This window comes from Poecilia mexicana, unplaced genomic scaffold (assembly GCF_051168715.1).
Source record: "Poecilia mexicana isolate PSO_F unplaced genomic scaffold, ASM5116871v1 scaffold_22, whole genome shotgun sequence".
In the NCBI taxonomy this organism is placed as follows: domain Eukaryota; kingdom Metazoa; phylum Chordata; class Actinopteri; order Cyprinodontiformes; family Poeciliidae; genus Poecilia; species Poecilia mexicana.
Genome location: NW_028263391.1, coordinates 7,144,139 through 7,156,583, shown reverse-complemented (window position 1 = coordinate 7,156,583; position 12,445 = coordinate 7,144,139). Strand labels below are relative to the sequence as shown.

Here is a 12,445-nt window from a genome sequence, read left to right as displayed (position 1 = left end):
ATATTGTCTTCCACCAACAGGGGGCAGAAGGTGTGTTAGCGCCACAAGTATTCTGTAACAAGCCTCCTCTGAAAGTGAACAAAAACCAAAACATTAAAAAAACGTCTTCTTATTGCTGTGATACACAGTAAATGTACAAATCCACATTAAAAAAATTGCAAAGTGTCAACAAAAAACAATACTTACTAGGTCATGTTTAAAGTAATAAATCTGGCAGCGTTGCGGTTGTATTTAATGTAAAAATTCCGGCACCGCTGCATCAGTACACACGTACCTCATGCTAAACACTTTTTATGGAATGTTACCATAGAAGTTATGATTAGTTAGAAAGTAACGTTCCAATTACTTCTACGCTTTTTTTTTTTGTAATTCATTTTTGTGTACCTGACAAAAACAAACTAACACAATTATGTGTTGAAATATTCAAATAAATATTCAACACATACTGTGTATCATATTATTATATTCATTTTAACACACAATGTGTAAAATTAACACACAATATGCTTTTAATTTAATAACATTTTTGTGTTCTTTGTTAACACATCTTTTTTAGAGTGTATATTTTCTTGCAATAACATGTTAAACCCGAATAACGTGCAAGGTTTTATTTTATATATGTCAGAATTGTATTGGCTTCAATCACTTATGTGATGTTATTTATTTGAACTGGCCAAGACCAATTTTTTCCTTCTCATTGATTTTCATTCTCAGCATGGCTGTTTTTTTTAGTTTAATGACTTTTGTTTTACATTCTTATGCTCAATTTAATTCCAGTTTGATTTTAATTTAAGTAACTGCAATAATCTTTAAAATAATATTTTTGAAAATAACCTTCTCAACACCGCGGTAACAGGAACCCCTTACTGGAATGACGGATTTTCTACATGGCGTATCCACAAATGATAAGAGTCAGTGTTCCGGTTGCATTAAATATAATTTGGCGAGTTTTCATTGTAGTTTAGCTGCTCCGACTAGGTTTAGTTGTTCAAGCATGGAATTTATGAACCCAACAATTACTGAAGCTGGTGGCGGCGGATTTAGCAGTGACGGAACCAAGAACGATCTATGCACACGACCACTTTACAGTGTTACGCTCAATACGTAATGACGTCGTTTGTGTCCTTACACATCATTGGCCTTTTCTTTCTTGTTTATTCGCTCACTCCGCCCTCACGTTCAACCTTGTTGACTTGGAAACCATTACAGCGTCGTCGGTGAAGTCGGAGTACCTTGTGCGCACTGATACACATATCCCTACTGGTGTAGCTAACTCACACGCCGTTTTTAAATGAAATTATGTAGAGCTTAGTATTTTTTAAGCCTCGAAGTTTTCTTATAGACCATAAATATTTATGTGTCACTTTGGCAGCGCGAGTTAGCGAGTTAGCTCTTGTCAAACTAGCTGCTTTTTTAGCTAACCTTAACCTGGTGTACTTTTTTATTTTGTTTAGTTTACTTCAGCTTAACATACTGAATAAAACGTAAGCTACTTTCCCCTGTGTTTACTTTGGAGTGCAAAAATGTACACATCATTGTTAGCATTTTTGTAAAATAAGATTTTCTTTTATGACTATTTTTCTTTTTCTACTAAGAATGAGAAACAACACAGTGTGGAAGTATGCCAGTAGGTGAGTTGTTTTAATTTTGAAAAATAATGTTTTGCATTTAAATGTTTCACTAACAAAAAGTAAAACTGAGGTAAAGTTAGAATTGGGGATAGGCATGCAAAGTATTTTAGTTGAGTTGTTACCCATTATTATTTAGGTTTAAGTGATCTCACTTAAACCTAAACCGTCTCACTAGGAAATAACACCCTTTTAATGATAATGTAAACGTTTCTAGGTGCGAGTGAAGAGCGAGCAAAGACCCGGGAAAGATTTAATGAAATTTTCAAGAAATATACGGAATCGGAAAAGAAGTCAAAGAAGAAAAACACTGAAGCAGCTGAAGCAAAGGAAACTATTGTGGTACGTGTTTTGTTGCATCTTGTTTTTCATTCCAGTGGTTAGGATCAGCACTTCACCTTGTAAAAGAAGACACATAAGTAGTTTATCCTCTTTCTGGCAAAGCAGTTTAAGAAACATAATTCTTATTTAAGGACAACTATGACTAGAGTCATGTTATTCCTCTCTTTCTGTCTTCTTAGCTTCAGAATCTGAGAAAAAAACAAAACCTTGAAAATGACACAGAAGAAGATGAGACAGTTCTGCAAAACACGCGCAATCCTGAAGAGGACAGCCCACATTACAACAAAACATCTAAAGCAAAGAAGAAAAGCAAGAGGGACCTTCCTCCCCTACCTGCACTTAAGGACAACACCAATGACATTCAAAGGGATACGGACTCTGAACTTGCTGTAGCTCAAGAAGACACTGACGGTGGAAAGGGACCGAAACGGAGGAGCAAGAAAGGAAAAAGCAAAGACGGCGCAAAGGTTACGACGGAGAGCCAGGTGAAGGATCGAGAAGATGAGCTGCTGCATGAATACCAGCTGCAGATAGCACAGGAAGAAGAGAGGACCATGAAGAAAACGAAGATCAAAGAGGAGGACGGCAGCATCGTTTGGCAGAACGTTAGTCTGAACAACAACATGGGGAAAAAGAAGAAACTGAAATCTGTCACCACTGATTCAGATGGAGGGTGTGTATTTTTACAATGTCAATTCTTTTGTTTAGATCTAAAAGAGAAAAGAATTACAGTTTAGGCATCATTTTGAAATCAGTCATTTTCGCCATTAGAGATCAAGACGAGGACGTAGAACGAGAAGTTGGCGCTGAAAATGAAACGGAATCGAAGGGAAAGAAGAAGAAGAAGAAAAAAAAGCATGGTGAGTCAGGTTTGATTGTGTGTAGCCACTTAATGCTAATCAAACATAAAATATGTTGGTTCTGACGGAGCTTCTGTTTCGTCTTTTCCCGTTTTTCAGTCGTCAAAGAGGAGATCGAGGCCGAGCCGGAAGAACGGGATAAGCAGATGTTTGACGACGGTCTCGTGCTGGGAGTGTTCATCCACAGAACCGATCGCCTCAAGACGGACTTGCTGATCTCGCACCCCATGGTGAAGATCCACATTGTTGATGAACTCACCGGGAAGTATGTGAGGAAAGAGGACTGGTGAGAGCGAACTGAACTTCAGTTCCATTTAGTGTTGAATTTATCTCACGTTTTCCTGCATCTGTATAATTTATAATTGTCCTTTCATTCTTAAAGTCAGCGGCCCGTCTCTTCATTTTACGAACAAGAGAATGTCAGCCACATTCTGCCGATCATTACACAGCCATTTGACTTCAGGAAGAACAAATCCATCATCCCCGAGTGGCAGGAGCAGATCATATTCAATGAACGCTTCGGTTACTTCGTTCAGCAAATCGAATCAGCCCCCAGAGTTATACTTTTCTTTGAAGTAAGAGATAATTACCTTTTCTGCTGTAATTTTTTTTTTTCATTATTTTGTGCTAGTTAATGTTTTTCTTTTTCTTTTCAAGATCCTGGACTTCATGACTATGGAGGAGGCGAAAGCCAACTTTGATGCAGAGAAGCATGAGCGAGGCTTTCGAAAGATTGCGTGGGCGTTTCTTAAGGTGAAATGTTCGGCCCTTAAAAGTCGACATTAGTCGTTTTGACATTGGCATTGATGGAGATGTCTTTTGATTTCCCTCCGACCCTTCCAGCTTATTGGTGCAAATGGGATTCTGAATATTGAGAGCAAACTTCGCCTTCAGCTCTTCTGTCCTCCACCTCGGGCGAAGAGGCAGTCGAAAACAATAGAGGTGTTTGAGTGGTGGAGGAAGTACCCAAGAACCAAATATGCATCCACACTCTACGTCACTGTGAAAGGGATTAAACCTCCAGAGTGTGTAAGTGTTCAAAAAAAATTACCTCCATAACTTTTGGCTCTTTGTTTTTACATTTCATTAAGTTGGAGTGTTTCATACTTATTTGAGCTAAGTTTTGTTGTTTTTTGTTCGTTAGGTGGACCCCGGTATGCGCTCTATGATGGCCTTACAGGAGGAGAGGGGCAGCACCTCTTATAGTGACCTGCAAAATGACGGCAGCAAGACAGAACCCAGTCTTAGCAGGCAGCCCGTCCTGAGGTGGAACCGACTGCCCGGGCAGGTAGCCGCATGCTAACATTTGTCATTGTAATGAAAAACAGATAAAGCTTTCTAAAGTTTGCTTTATGATACGACAAACGTATCTCCGTGAACTTCCTTGACATGACCCGTTATGTAAAATCTGCGCTGGTTATTAGCGTCTTGCTGAAAAACTAAAAATTTTTCCGATCTGGTCTTGTTACATCCACCGCCTTCAATGGAGTTTAGTTAAGTTTTATTAGATAGACCAGCGTAGAGCGGCCTCGTAATTCAAAAGGAGAAGAAAATCATATTTGTTGTTTTGTTTTTTTGTTGTTTTTTCAAACATTTCATACAAATGACTATTTACAGCACATCAAAGGCACCGATGCTGCCGTCACCGTGTTTCACCATGGAGATGTTGTTCAGAGGAGGTTGATACACAATGTTACTTTTTTCACCACACAGGAAAAAATGTTAGATTTTTGTCTCATTTTGATCGCAGCATCTTCTTGCGCATATTTGCTTTGGATTGTGGCAAACTGCAAATCGGACGTCTTCTGGCAGTGATGTCCAAACCTTTTGACGCAAAGGACCAGAAATGTTAAACTGAAATTTCCCACAGGCTACAAAATGTAACATTTAAAAAAAACAAAAAAACAAAAAACATTATGTTTTTCTTCGTTTATGTTTGTTTTACTTGCACGTGCTCAGCAATAAACTAAACATGTATTATTTTACTGCAAGAAATGAGGTATTCTGATGTTTATAGAAAACAGATCTCTAATTTATGCTTGATCCAAAATGTAAAAAATAGCTCATTTATTAAAAAAACAGGGATATAATTCATGAAATTCCAGGGTCAGTTGTCGTCTATCTTTCTCCTTCCACTTGACAAATTCACACTGTTATATGTATGATAATAGATTACATTGAAGGTTGTTGTGAATGCTTTTGTAAGGCTCTGTATTTGGCCAAAAACCACTGGACGTATTTTTAGATTATCTGATTTTCAAGAGTCAAAGTTAAAACCTCGTAAATATTCTCTGTGGTAGATCTGTCGGATTCCCAACAAGCACGGTTTAGCTTTCCGTGGCGGTAAGATGGGCTGTTTCACCGTCCTGTTTTCTCATGCTGGAACCAGGCTGGCCGCTGCTTGCGCTGACAGAGATGCTTTCCCCGTTGTTGGTAAGCAGCGCCTCATTTCTACACAGCTGCTGGTTTTAGTTTCCTCAAGCCAATTAACTTGGTCATTTTGCAGATCTGTGAAAAAAATATAAAAATCAAGTCTCGTCAGACTGTAAAAGAAGACATTTTCTTTATTTCTTCTTTCCAGTGTATGAGATTCCTTCTGGGACAGTGCTGGCTGCTTTCAACGGTCATCTGAAAATTGTGTATGATCTCTGCTGGTCCAGCGATGACAGGGTCCTGCTGTCTGCCTCCTCGGACGGAACCGTCAGGTAGGTTTCATATTTCGGATGTAAATGAAGTCGCTAAAAGCGACGAACGGGAAACACGGCTGCCACTGCGTCCTCTTCTTTCTCAGAGAGTGGAACGTGGAAAAGCTTCTGGAAAACGCTCAGAAGGTGCTGCCTCACCCGTCCTTCGTCTACTGCGCTCAGTACCACCCGGGCGCCCAGAACCTGGTGGTGACCGGGAGCTACGACTTCCTGATAAGAGTCTGGAGGCTCGATGTGGACGATGTGAACGGCCAGATGCTGCAGGAGTTCGAAACTCACAAAAGCTTCGTCAACTCAGTGTGTTTCGATTTCGAAGGTACCGCTGAACCCACCAACGACTCAAACAGAGAGACTTTTTGGCTCCCTTGGTAAAGATGTGGAAAAATGAGCTCTTTCCCTTATTGCAGTAGAATAATTTGACACTGGAAAAACGTGGAGAAACCCAAACTTTTAGTTAAATATGTTTAGTTGTAGTTGTTTGTAGATTAGCCCTATGATTTGGATGATTATCCTGCTGTAAGACTTAACGCTTATTGCTAAAGTTCCCTTGAACTTTGACCTCTTGATGCCATGTTCATTAGCTGCAAAAAATACAGAACTACATTCACAATCACAGCATCATTGTGTGCAATAAAGCAACCGCTAAGGCCTGCTTGGATGCAAAATTTGTTGGAATGTTATATCAAGCGCCGTGTATTCATATTGATGATTTACTTGGTCACTTGGACATTTGATGTGAGATGCTAAAGCGTAGAGGTGGCAGCATAGTGTGAGGGTGAAGCAAGAAAAGAATCGAGGAAACATATCTAAATCCTAATCAATGATGTCAGTAAATTATTGATTTTCTTTTAGTCTGAACCTACCTATTGTGATTGTTGCTCCCAAATAACAGCTCTACATTTAGTCAATGTCTAATGATTGTTTTGCATTTCCCCAAAAGAATGACTCTAAAAGAAAAAGTAACATTTTTTTATTCATCTTTTTTACATCCTTTTGGAAACACTTTCAGAATCAGAGATTAGCTTTAAAAGACAAACTTGTGTGTCCAAGAAATAATGTTGACTTCAATTTCAAGAGCTCACGTCGTACAGACATTAAGTACATATAATTAAACTGTAGAGGAAATGAAACAAAGAAAATTTTATAGTGCAAGATGTAAGAGGTATGTTAGTCAAACACGTCAAACATAAATTTTGAACTTTTCTCCAGTGTTCAGTGAAAAATTGTTTCACTGAATTGCACTAAAAATGTGAATTTGTTTAAATGTTTTAGCACATCTTCACCAGGTGAGGGCGTTAGTGATCTTGATTCCGTTTATGACAATCTCTTTTTAAACATTTAAACAGGAAGAAGAATGTTCTCTGCCGACAACGCAGGCATCATCAATGTGTGGAAAACTTCAGTAAATCCCAGCAAACAACGCCAAAATCCATGCCAGCAATGGTCGATAGAGATGGTATTGGAAACCGATGTTACCGTAAAAGATGATGCAACATGGTGTAGATTCGTTGAATCGAGGTTTAAGCGATTGTTCACACAGGAACAAAGGTTTTGTGTTCTGTTTGGCTCTTGGCAGAAAATTGATGAGAGCGACCTCAGGGGCATCCCCATCAACATGCTGCAGCTCCACCCGAATGGGCGGTGCCTGCTCATCCACGCCAAAGACAGCGTTCTCAGGATGATGGATTTGAGGATGTAAGTAACCGAAGACCATCTGAGATAACAGAAGACGTGCGGTCATTTCTTATTTAGGGTATTTATTTTACTTTTTGAATAATTTTCTGGCTTTTTTTTTTCTTTTTAAATTTAAGCTTGGCTATAAAGAAGTACACCGGTGCAACAAACTACAGAGAGAGAATTTATAGCACTTTCACTCCGTGTGGAAATTTCATCTTCTCTGGTAGCGAGGATGGGATAGGATATGTCTGGAATACCGACACAGGTGACAATCCCTGGTAAAAACAAAACCCTAAACTCATTGCACATACTCTGCATTGTTTCTCTGATCAATGTACTGCGTTCCCAGGAGACCAGGTCGCAGTGTACACAGAGCTTTGTTACCGCAGTGCTGTCCATGGCGTCTCCTTCCATCCGCATGAGAACATGGTGGCTTTCTGTGCGTTTGGTCAGAGCCAGCCGGTCCACGTGTACGTGTACGACCACAAAGGTTCGTGTTTGTGTCATGGACAAAATAATGTGCAAACTGGATTTGATTTTATTTCCACATGGTCCATAAACATTTTGACATATTACAAGCTCAGGGTTTCCCCCCAGTGTATTATAAGCCTGGCGGGCCACCAGACTTTACTTGTGCCCCCACCAGGCTATCCAATGCTTATTTAAGTCTTTTTAAAATGTTTGCATTTTTTAAGACTTTATAGTTGGTGTTCAGGTATTATTCTCCCAATCTTTCAATAACACAAAATTATCAAGTGATATTTTTAAATTTCCTGTCAACTTTAAACATTTTTTAACTCAAAAACACAGTGAGCCGCTGGACGAATGACCCAACCACCGGGCTTAGCGAGTTCTCTGGGGGGAACCTTGAACCTTTCGCTGCAGTGCATTTGATCAACACATGGTAGTGAATAATTGGGAAGTGGAAGAAAAAGGATACACGTTGTGGCCAAAGCTAAAATGTTTTACAAATGACAATCTGAAAAGTGTGGCTGCATTTGTTTTCAACCCTCTAAAGTCAGAGCTGCAAGGACATTTCGCTGAATTCACAAGTCAAGTCATTTAGAAACTGAAATGTTTGCTCTTTAGAAAATAGCTCCGGCTCAGGCAGATTAGTTGATTGACACCATATTTCCTTTGATATTGTAAAAGTGGCCTGGCTGCTTGACCTTTAATGACCTCTGGAAACACTTATAATATTTTTTAAATAATAGCGGCACAAACGAAAGGTTTTGCTGCACAAACATTTGACACCAGTTTTGTTTAATTTGAGGAAAGCTTAGGGGTGGAAGGGCTTCCCAAAACGTCTGTCTATACTGTGATCAAAACAAAGATGGACACTATTTACTAACCAGCTGATTTCTACAGGCAATTGGTTGTCATTGTATTTGATTAATTGCATCAAATAATAAAAATGCATTGCCATTTGGGGTTGTAAAGTGACAAAGCGTGCAGAGAGTTGAAAAGGACACTGTGAATAGTTGCAATCAGCTGCTCTGTTGAGCTCAGATGAATAATTGCCATTCGTTGCGTCGACCCCGTCTTACAGTGTCCCAGCTGGAGATGCACAACAATCTGGAATTGAGCAGATCGGCGTCTCTAGACACCAAACCCGTCCAAAACCTTCGCGACTCCGTGGTGCTGCAGGACACACCGACTCCTTCCACCATGGACCAGTTTGGCCAGTTGGCCAGATTGGACCTGAAAATGCAGAGTGTTAAAGAGCATCTGGATTCAGTTCTTGTAAGAAATTGTCTTTTCTAACAGAGATCTGATTCAAAATGTTTAGACATTCTAGATACTGATCACTGCTCGCTATTATAACCGTGTCGGTAACGTCTCCCGTTTTCATGCCGTATGTAGGAACCATATCGAAGGACAGCAGCCGTTGGGCTCAGTTTGGATCAAGGTTGTAAATATGAAAATAACTTTATACATAGCAAATACCTGAATTAATAGCATCATATATGATTTTATTTAAAATTTATATGTAGAATATATGTATCGTTTGACTGTCTTTGCAGACAAAATGGGCACGACTCACGCAGCCAGGAGCTTCACGTCTGACGTTGGCACAGTGAGTTTTGTATCAGTGTGCCTCAAAAAACTATTTAATTAATGATCATCATCAAATTAAAGGCTTGAAATGTTTCACTGTGTGTAATAAATCTATATAAGTTTTACTTTTTGAGATGAGAAACAGCAACATAGATGTTTTTAAGACATTCACATTTCTTGGAGCTGTACTTGTTGTACATCAAGGTAAATAGCTGCTTTGTGAAATACATTTCTGTGCTTTGCAAATCAACACCACCTTTTTCTTCCCCCTCCAGAAGGGATTAAATGCATCTCTACCTCCTCCGTCTCTGCTGTCGCCCCACTCCAAGCTGCAGCTCTCCGGTTCTTTGGCGGAGCAGCTAATACCCCAAGCAGTCCTGAGCACAAAAAGCCGTGAGTGTCTTGTTCAGTTCACCAGCCGGTTTGGTCATCAAAGGCAGCATTTTAATCATTATGCTTTAGCTCACAAGTAAGAGCCCTTTCACTAAGGACTCAGGCATTACTGTGACTTTAAAAAAAAAACAGGAAGAACTTGGTTGTCTGCAGGGTCTTGGAGAAATCTCCATGACTGCATGTTATTCCTGTTGGGAGTAATGAGTTCCCTGACAGTTTTGAGCTTGCACTAAACTTTCATGGCTTCAATCTGTCAATATCTGCATTTCTGGTTGCATCAAGAAGCAACAATATAATTTTTTTTTTTTTTTTTAAATCTGGCCGGTCCTCAGGAGAATTTGTAGGCTGACTAGATATTCTGGCCTCAAGCCAAAGTCACAACCTAATCTCGTCAACACTAAGCATTTGGATTGAATATCCTGCTGTCCTCAGAGCAATAAGTACAACACTGCGATCAAAGCCTATCCACATAGAGATCGGTTTGCTCTGGATTCCCCAACAGAATACAGAGCAACACACCTCCAAATCGCACATATGCTGGTTGTCCAAAGTGATGCCTGTGGTTGGTATGAATTACAGAACATCAGAGAAAAATCTGACCAGTATGAACCTCATTTACAGCTGAAATGAGGTTTTCCAGATTTGCAGTCCTAATGGTTCTGGTTGATCTTGGTTGATCTCAACACTCTGAGTAAAAGGAGCGTAAACAAGTTATTGAGTTGCGTCACGTTCCAAAATCACTTTCTTGTATTTCCAGGAGGCATCAGTCAGAGGATAAAAGGAGCCTCGTCTCTTAAACTGCATACAGTAAGACTTTCTGAGGTTATTACTTTCTTTTTGGTCAAGAGCTGTCAGCAAAAAATGTAATTTAGTCACAGGTTTAATGTAATGTTTTTCTTTTCTCTCTACCATAGTCTCTCCCCGACCAAACCTCTTCAGGTTTCTATGATCCAGATTCTGTCTCAGTTCAACAAATAGTAAGTTTTCACAGTGACACTGAACTCGCTGCCATCTGTTTCTGTGCTATAACTCATTTCATCATTGGGATCCGTTTCTCAGGTCGTTTCCATCTATAACTACGAAGCGAATCGATCTGATGAACTGACCATCCGGCGCGGCGACGTCATCCAAGTACTGTACAAAGACAACGACACCTGGTGGTTCGGACGCCTGGTCAACGGGCTGCAGGGATATTTTCTTGCTTCTTACGTAATCGATCAGAGTAAGAGGCCGACATGTTTTGGGGGTACAGAAGTATTATGTGATGGAGTTTGCAGGTTTTGTTAGAAGAAAAAAGTTTTTGTTGTTATTGTTGTAGGTGAGTTTAGTGAGGACTCTGCAGAGAGAGACCCAACTTCACTGGGAAAGAACGTGGAGGTGCCCACTCCCACACGGGTAAGAGGCCAAGTTAATAAAACGAGCCGAATGGAGGATTTTTTGTCTTAAGTAAAGAAGAGATTTTGTTCACTTATGTTATAGATGTTTTCTTTTCTCTACTGTATTAGTGTAGGCCTAAAGACAACATTTTTAAAAATCCCACACATTCAGATGGTAAACGTACACTCCCACTTGATGTTTTGTCTCCCACAAAGATTATTAAATGTCAACAATCCTAAGAATCTGAGAGTATTTTAAGAACAGGCTGCGTTTCTCTTTCTCTTCATTCACTCCATGATAATTTAACTTTGTTTTACTGTCCTAAATTATCACCGTCTACTGAGACTTTGAGTCTTGCTGTGTATTTCTGCCTATAAATCTTATCAGTTGCTTAAAGCAGAGAACTGATATGGTGCAACAATCATTTTACAGCTTCCTGCAAACTTATTGCAGCCTAGATATATACTAAGTCGCTTAAGAAATCTTGTTTGCATTTATTAGCTCACTCCTGTAATAAATATGCATAGCTGCATGGGTTTTTTGCTTTGTAAAACTGCATGATGGAGGTACGTCTGTTGGGTTTCTTGTGGTAACTGACTGGTGTTTTGGTATCTTTTCCTGTCCCTCTTAGTTAATTTTTTTTTAACTTTTCCAAACTCGCATTTCAAGGTGTCTGCTGCTGTCAATTCTTCTGGGGAACTTCGGTTTCTCTCCGAGCCAACTTTTTCGGACACTGACCCCGAGCTGACCGATGCCACGTAAGAGGCGTACTTTGCTTAAATCCTCCTAAACTCACCAGGCTTGGTTTCTGAACACGCCGCAGGTGTAGAAGCGGTGCTCATTTTTGGCGAATACACTGTGGAACAACAAAAGGGAGTAAAGTCTGAGTGTTTCCTTTCAGAACTAGAAGGAGGAGGAAGGTGAAAAAGCCGGGAGCAGCCGCGACTCAGACCGGTTTCTCAGAGGCGGAAGCGTCGGGTTCGGCGAGGGAGGCCAGGCCGCTACCAAAGAGGCCGACAGGCCAGTCCAACCGTGCCTTTGAGCCCGATTAATGAACTCGTTGAAAACACCAGTCTGGCTTTTTTTTTTTTTTTTTTTAAAGTATATTTATGTACATTGTTCAGAATTAATTTGTATTTTTGTTTCTTTTGTATACATTTAGAAATGCCATTTTCCTTGCTGCTTTATATATAAATACTGAATAACTTAAAATGTTTCATTGTAAAGATTTAAATATATGACTTTAAAGGGCGACATTCAGACACTATGGAAAAACATGCAATGCTGTAATCACTTTTAAAAAGCAATCGTTTTCTAATAAAACCTCAGGCTCATTTGCACAATAGTTCAGACTAAATTTAATAAATAACCAGGAAAGTAAAAGAAGATAATTAGTTAGAAGGCA

At 39.7% G+C, this 12,445-nt stretch overlaps 1 protein-coding gene across 4 annotated transcripts; it reads left to right on the top strand.

Moving 5' to 3' along the window:
• The first annotated feature begins 576 nt into the window (after positions 1-576).
• ahi1 (Abelson helper integration site 1) lies at positions 577-12,383 on the top strand. 4 transcript variants are annotated; one of them, XM_014968953.2, is made up of 27 exons: positions 578-1,484; positions 1,596-1,631; positions 1,846-1,970; positions 2,150-2,643; positions 2,742-2,830; positions 2,930-3,116; positions 3,213-3,405; positions 3,488-3,583; positions 3,674-3,859; positions 3,975-4,118; positions 5,131-5,263; positions 5,412-5,535; positions 5,622-5,851; positions 6,882-6,991; positions 7,112-7,230; positions 7,347-7,477; positions 7,562-7,702; positions 8,762-8,955; positions 9,076-9,121; positions 9,237-9,289; positions 9,546-9,663; positions 10,421-10,485; positions 10,578-10,640; positions 10,723-10,885; positions 10,982-11,058; positions 11,710-11,798; positions 11,942-12,383. In XM_014968953.2, the coding sequence occupies exons 2-27, from the start codon at positions 1,622-1,624 to the stop codon at positions 12,090-12,092; spliced, it is 3,531 nt and encodes a 1,176-aa protein (XP_014824439.2). In that variant the 5' UTR covers positions 578-1,484; positions 1,596-1,621; the 3' UTR covers positions 12,093-12,383. The 4 variants fall into 4 exon arrangements, 3 of the variants coding, with proteins under 3 accessions (XP_014824442.2, XP_014824439.2, XP_014824441.2); XR_015761910.1 differs by having other exon boundaries at positions 577-1,631; positions 11,710-11,863; positions 11,942-12,075; XM_014968955.2 differs by having other exon boundaries at positions 579-1,631; positions 10,421-10,470.
• The last annotated feature ends 62 nt before the right edge of the window (positions 12,384-12,445 follow it).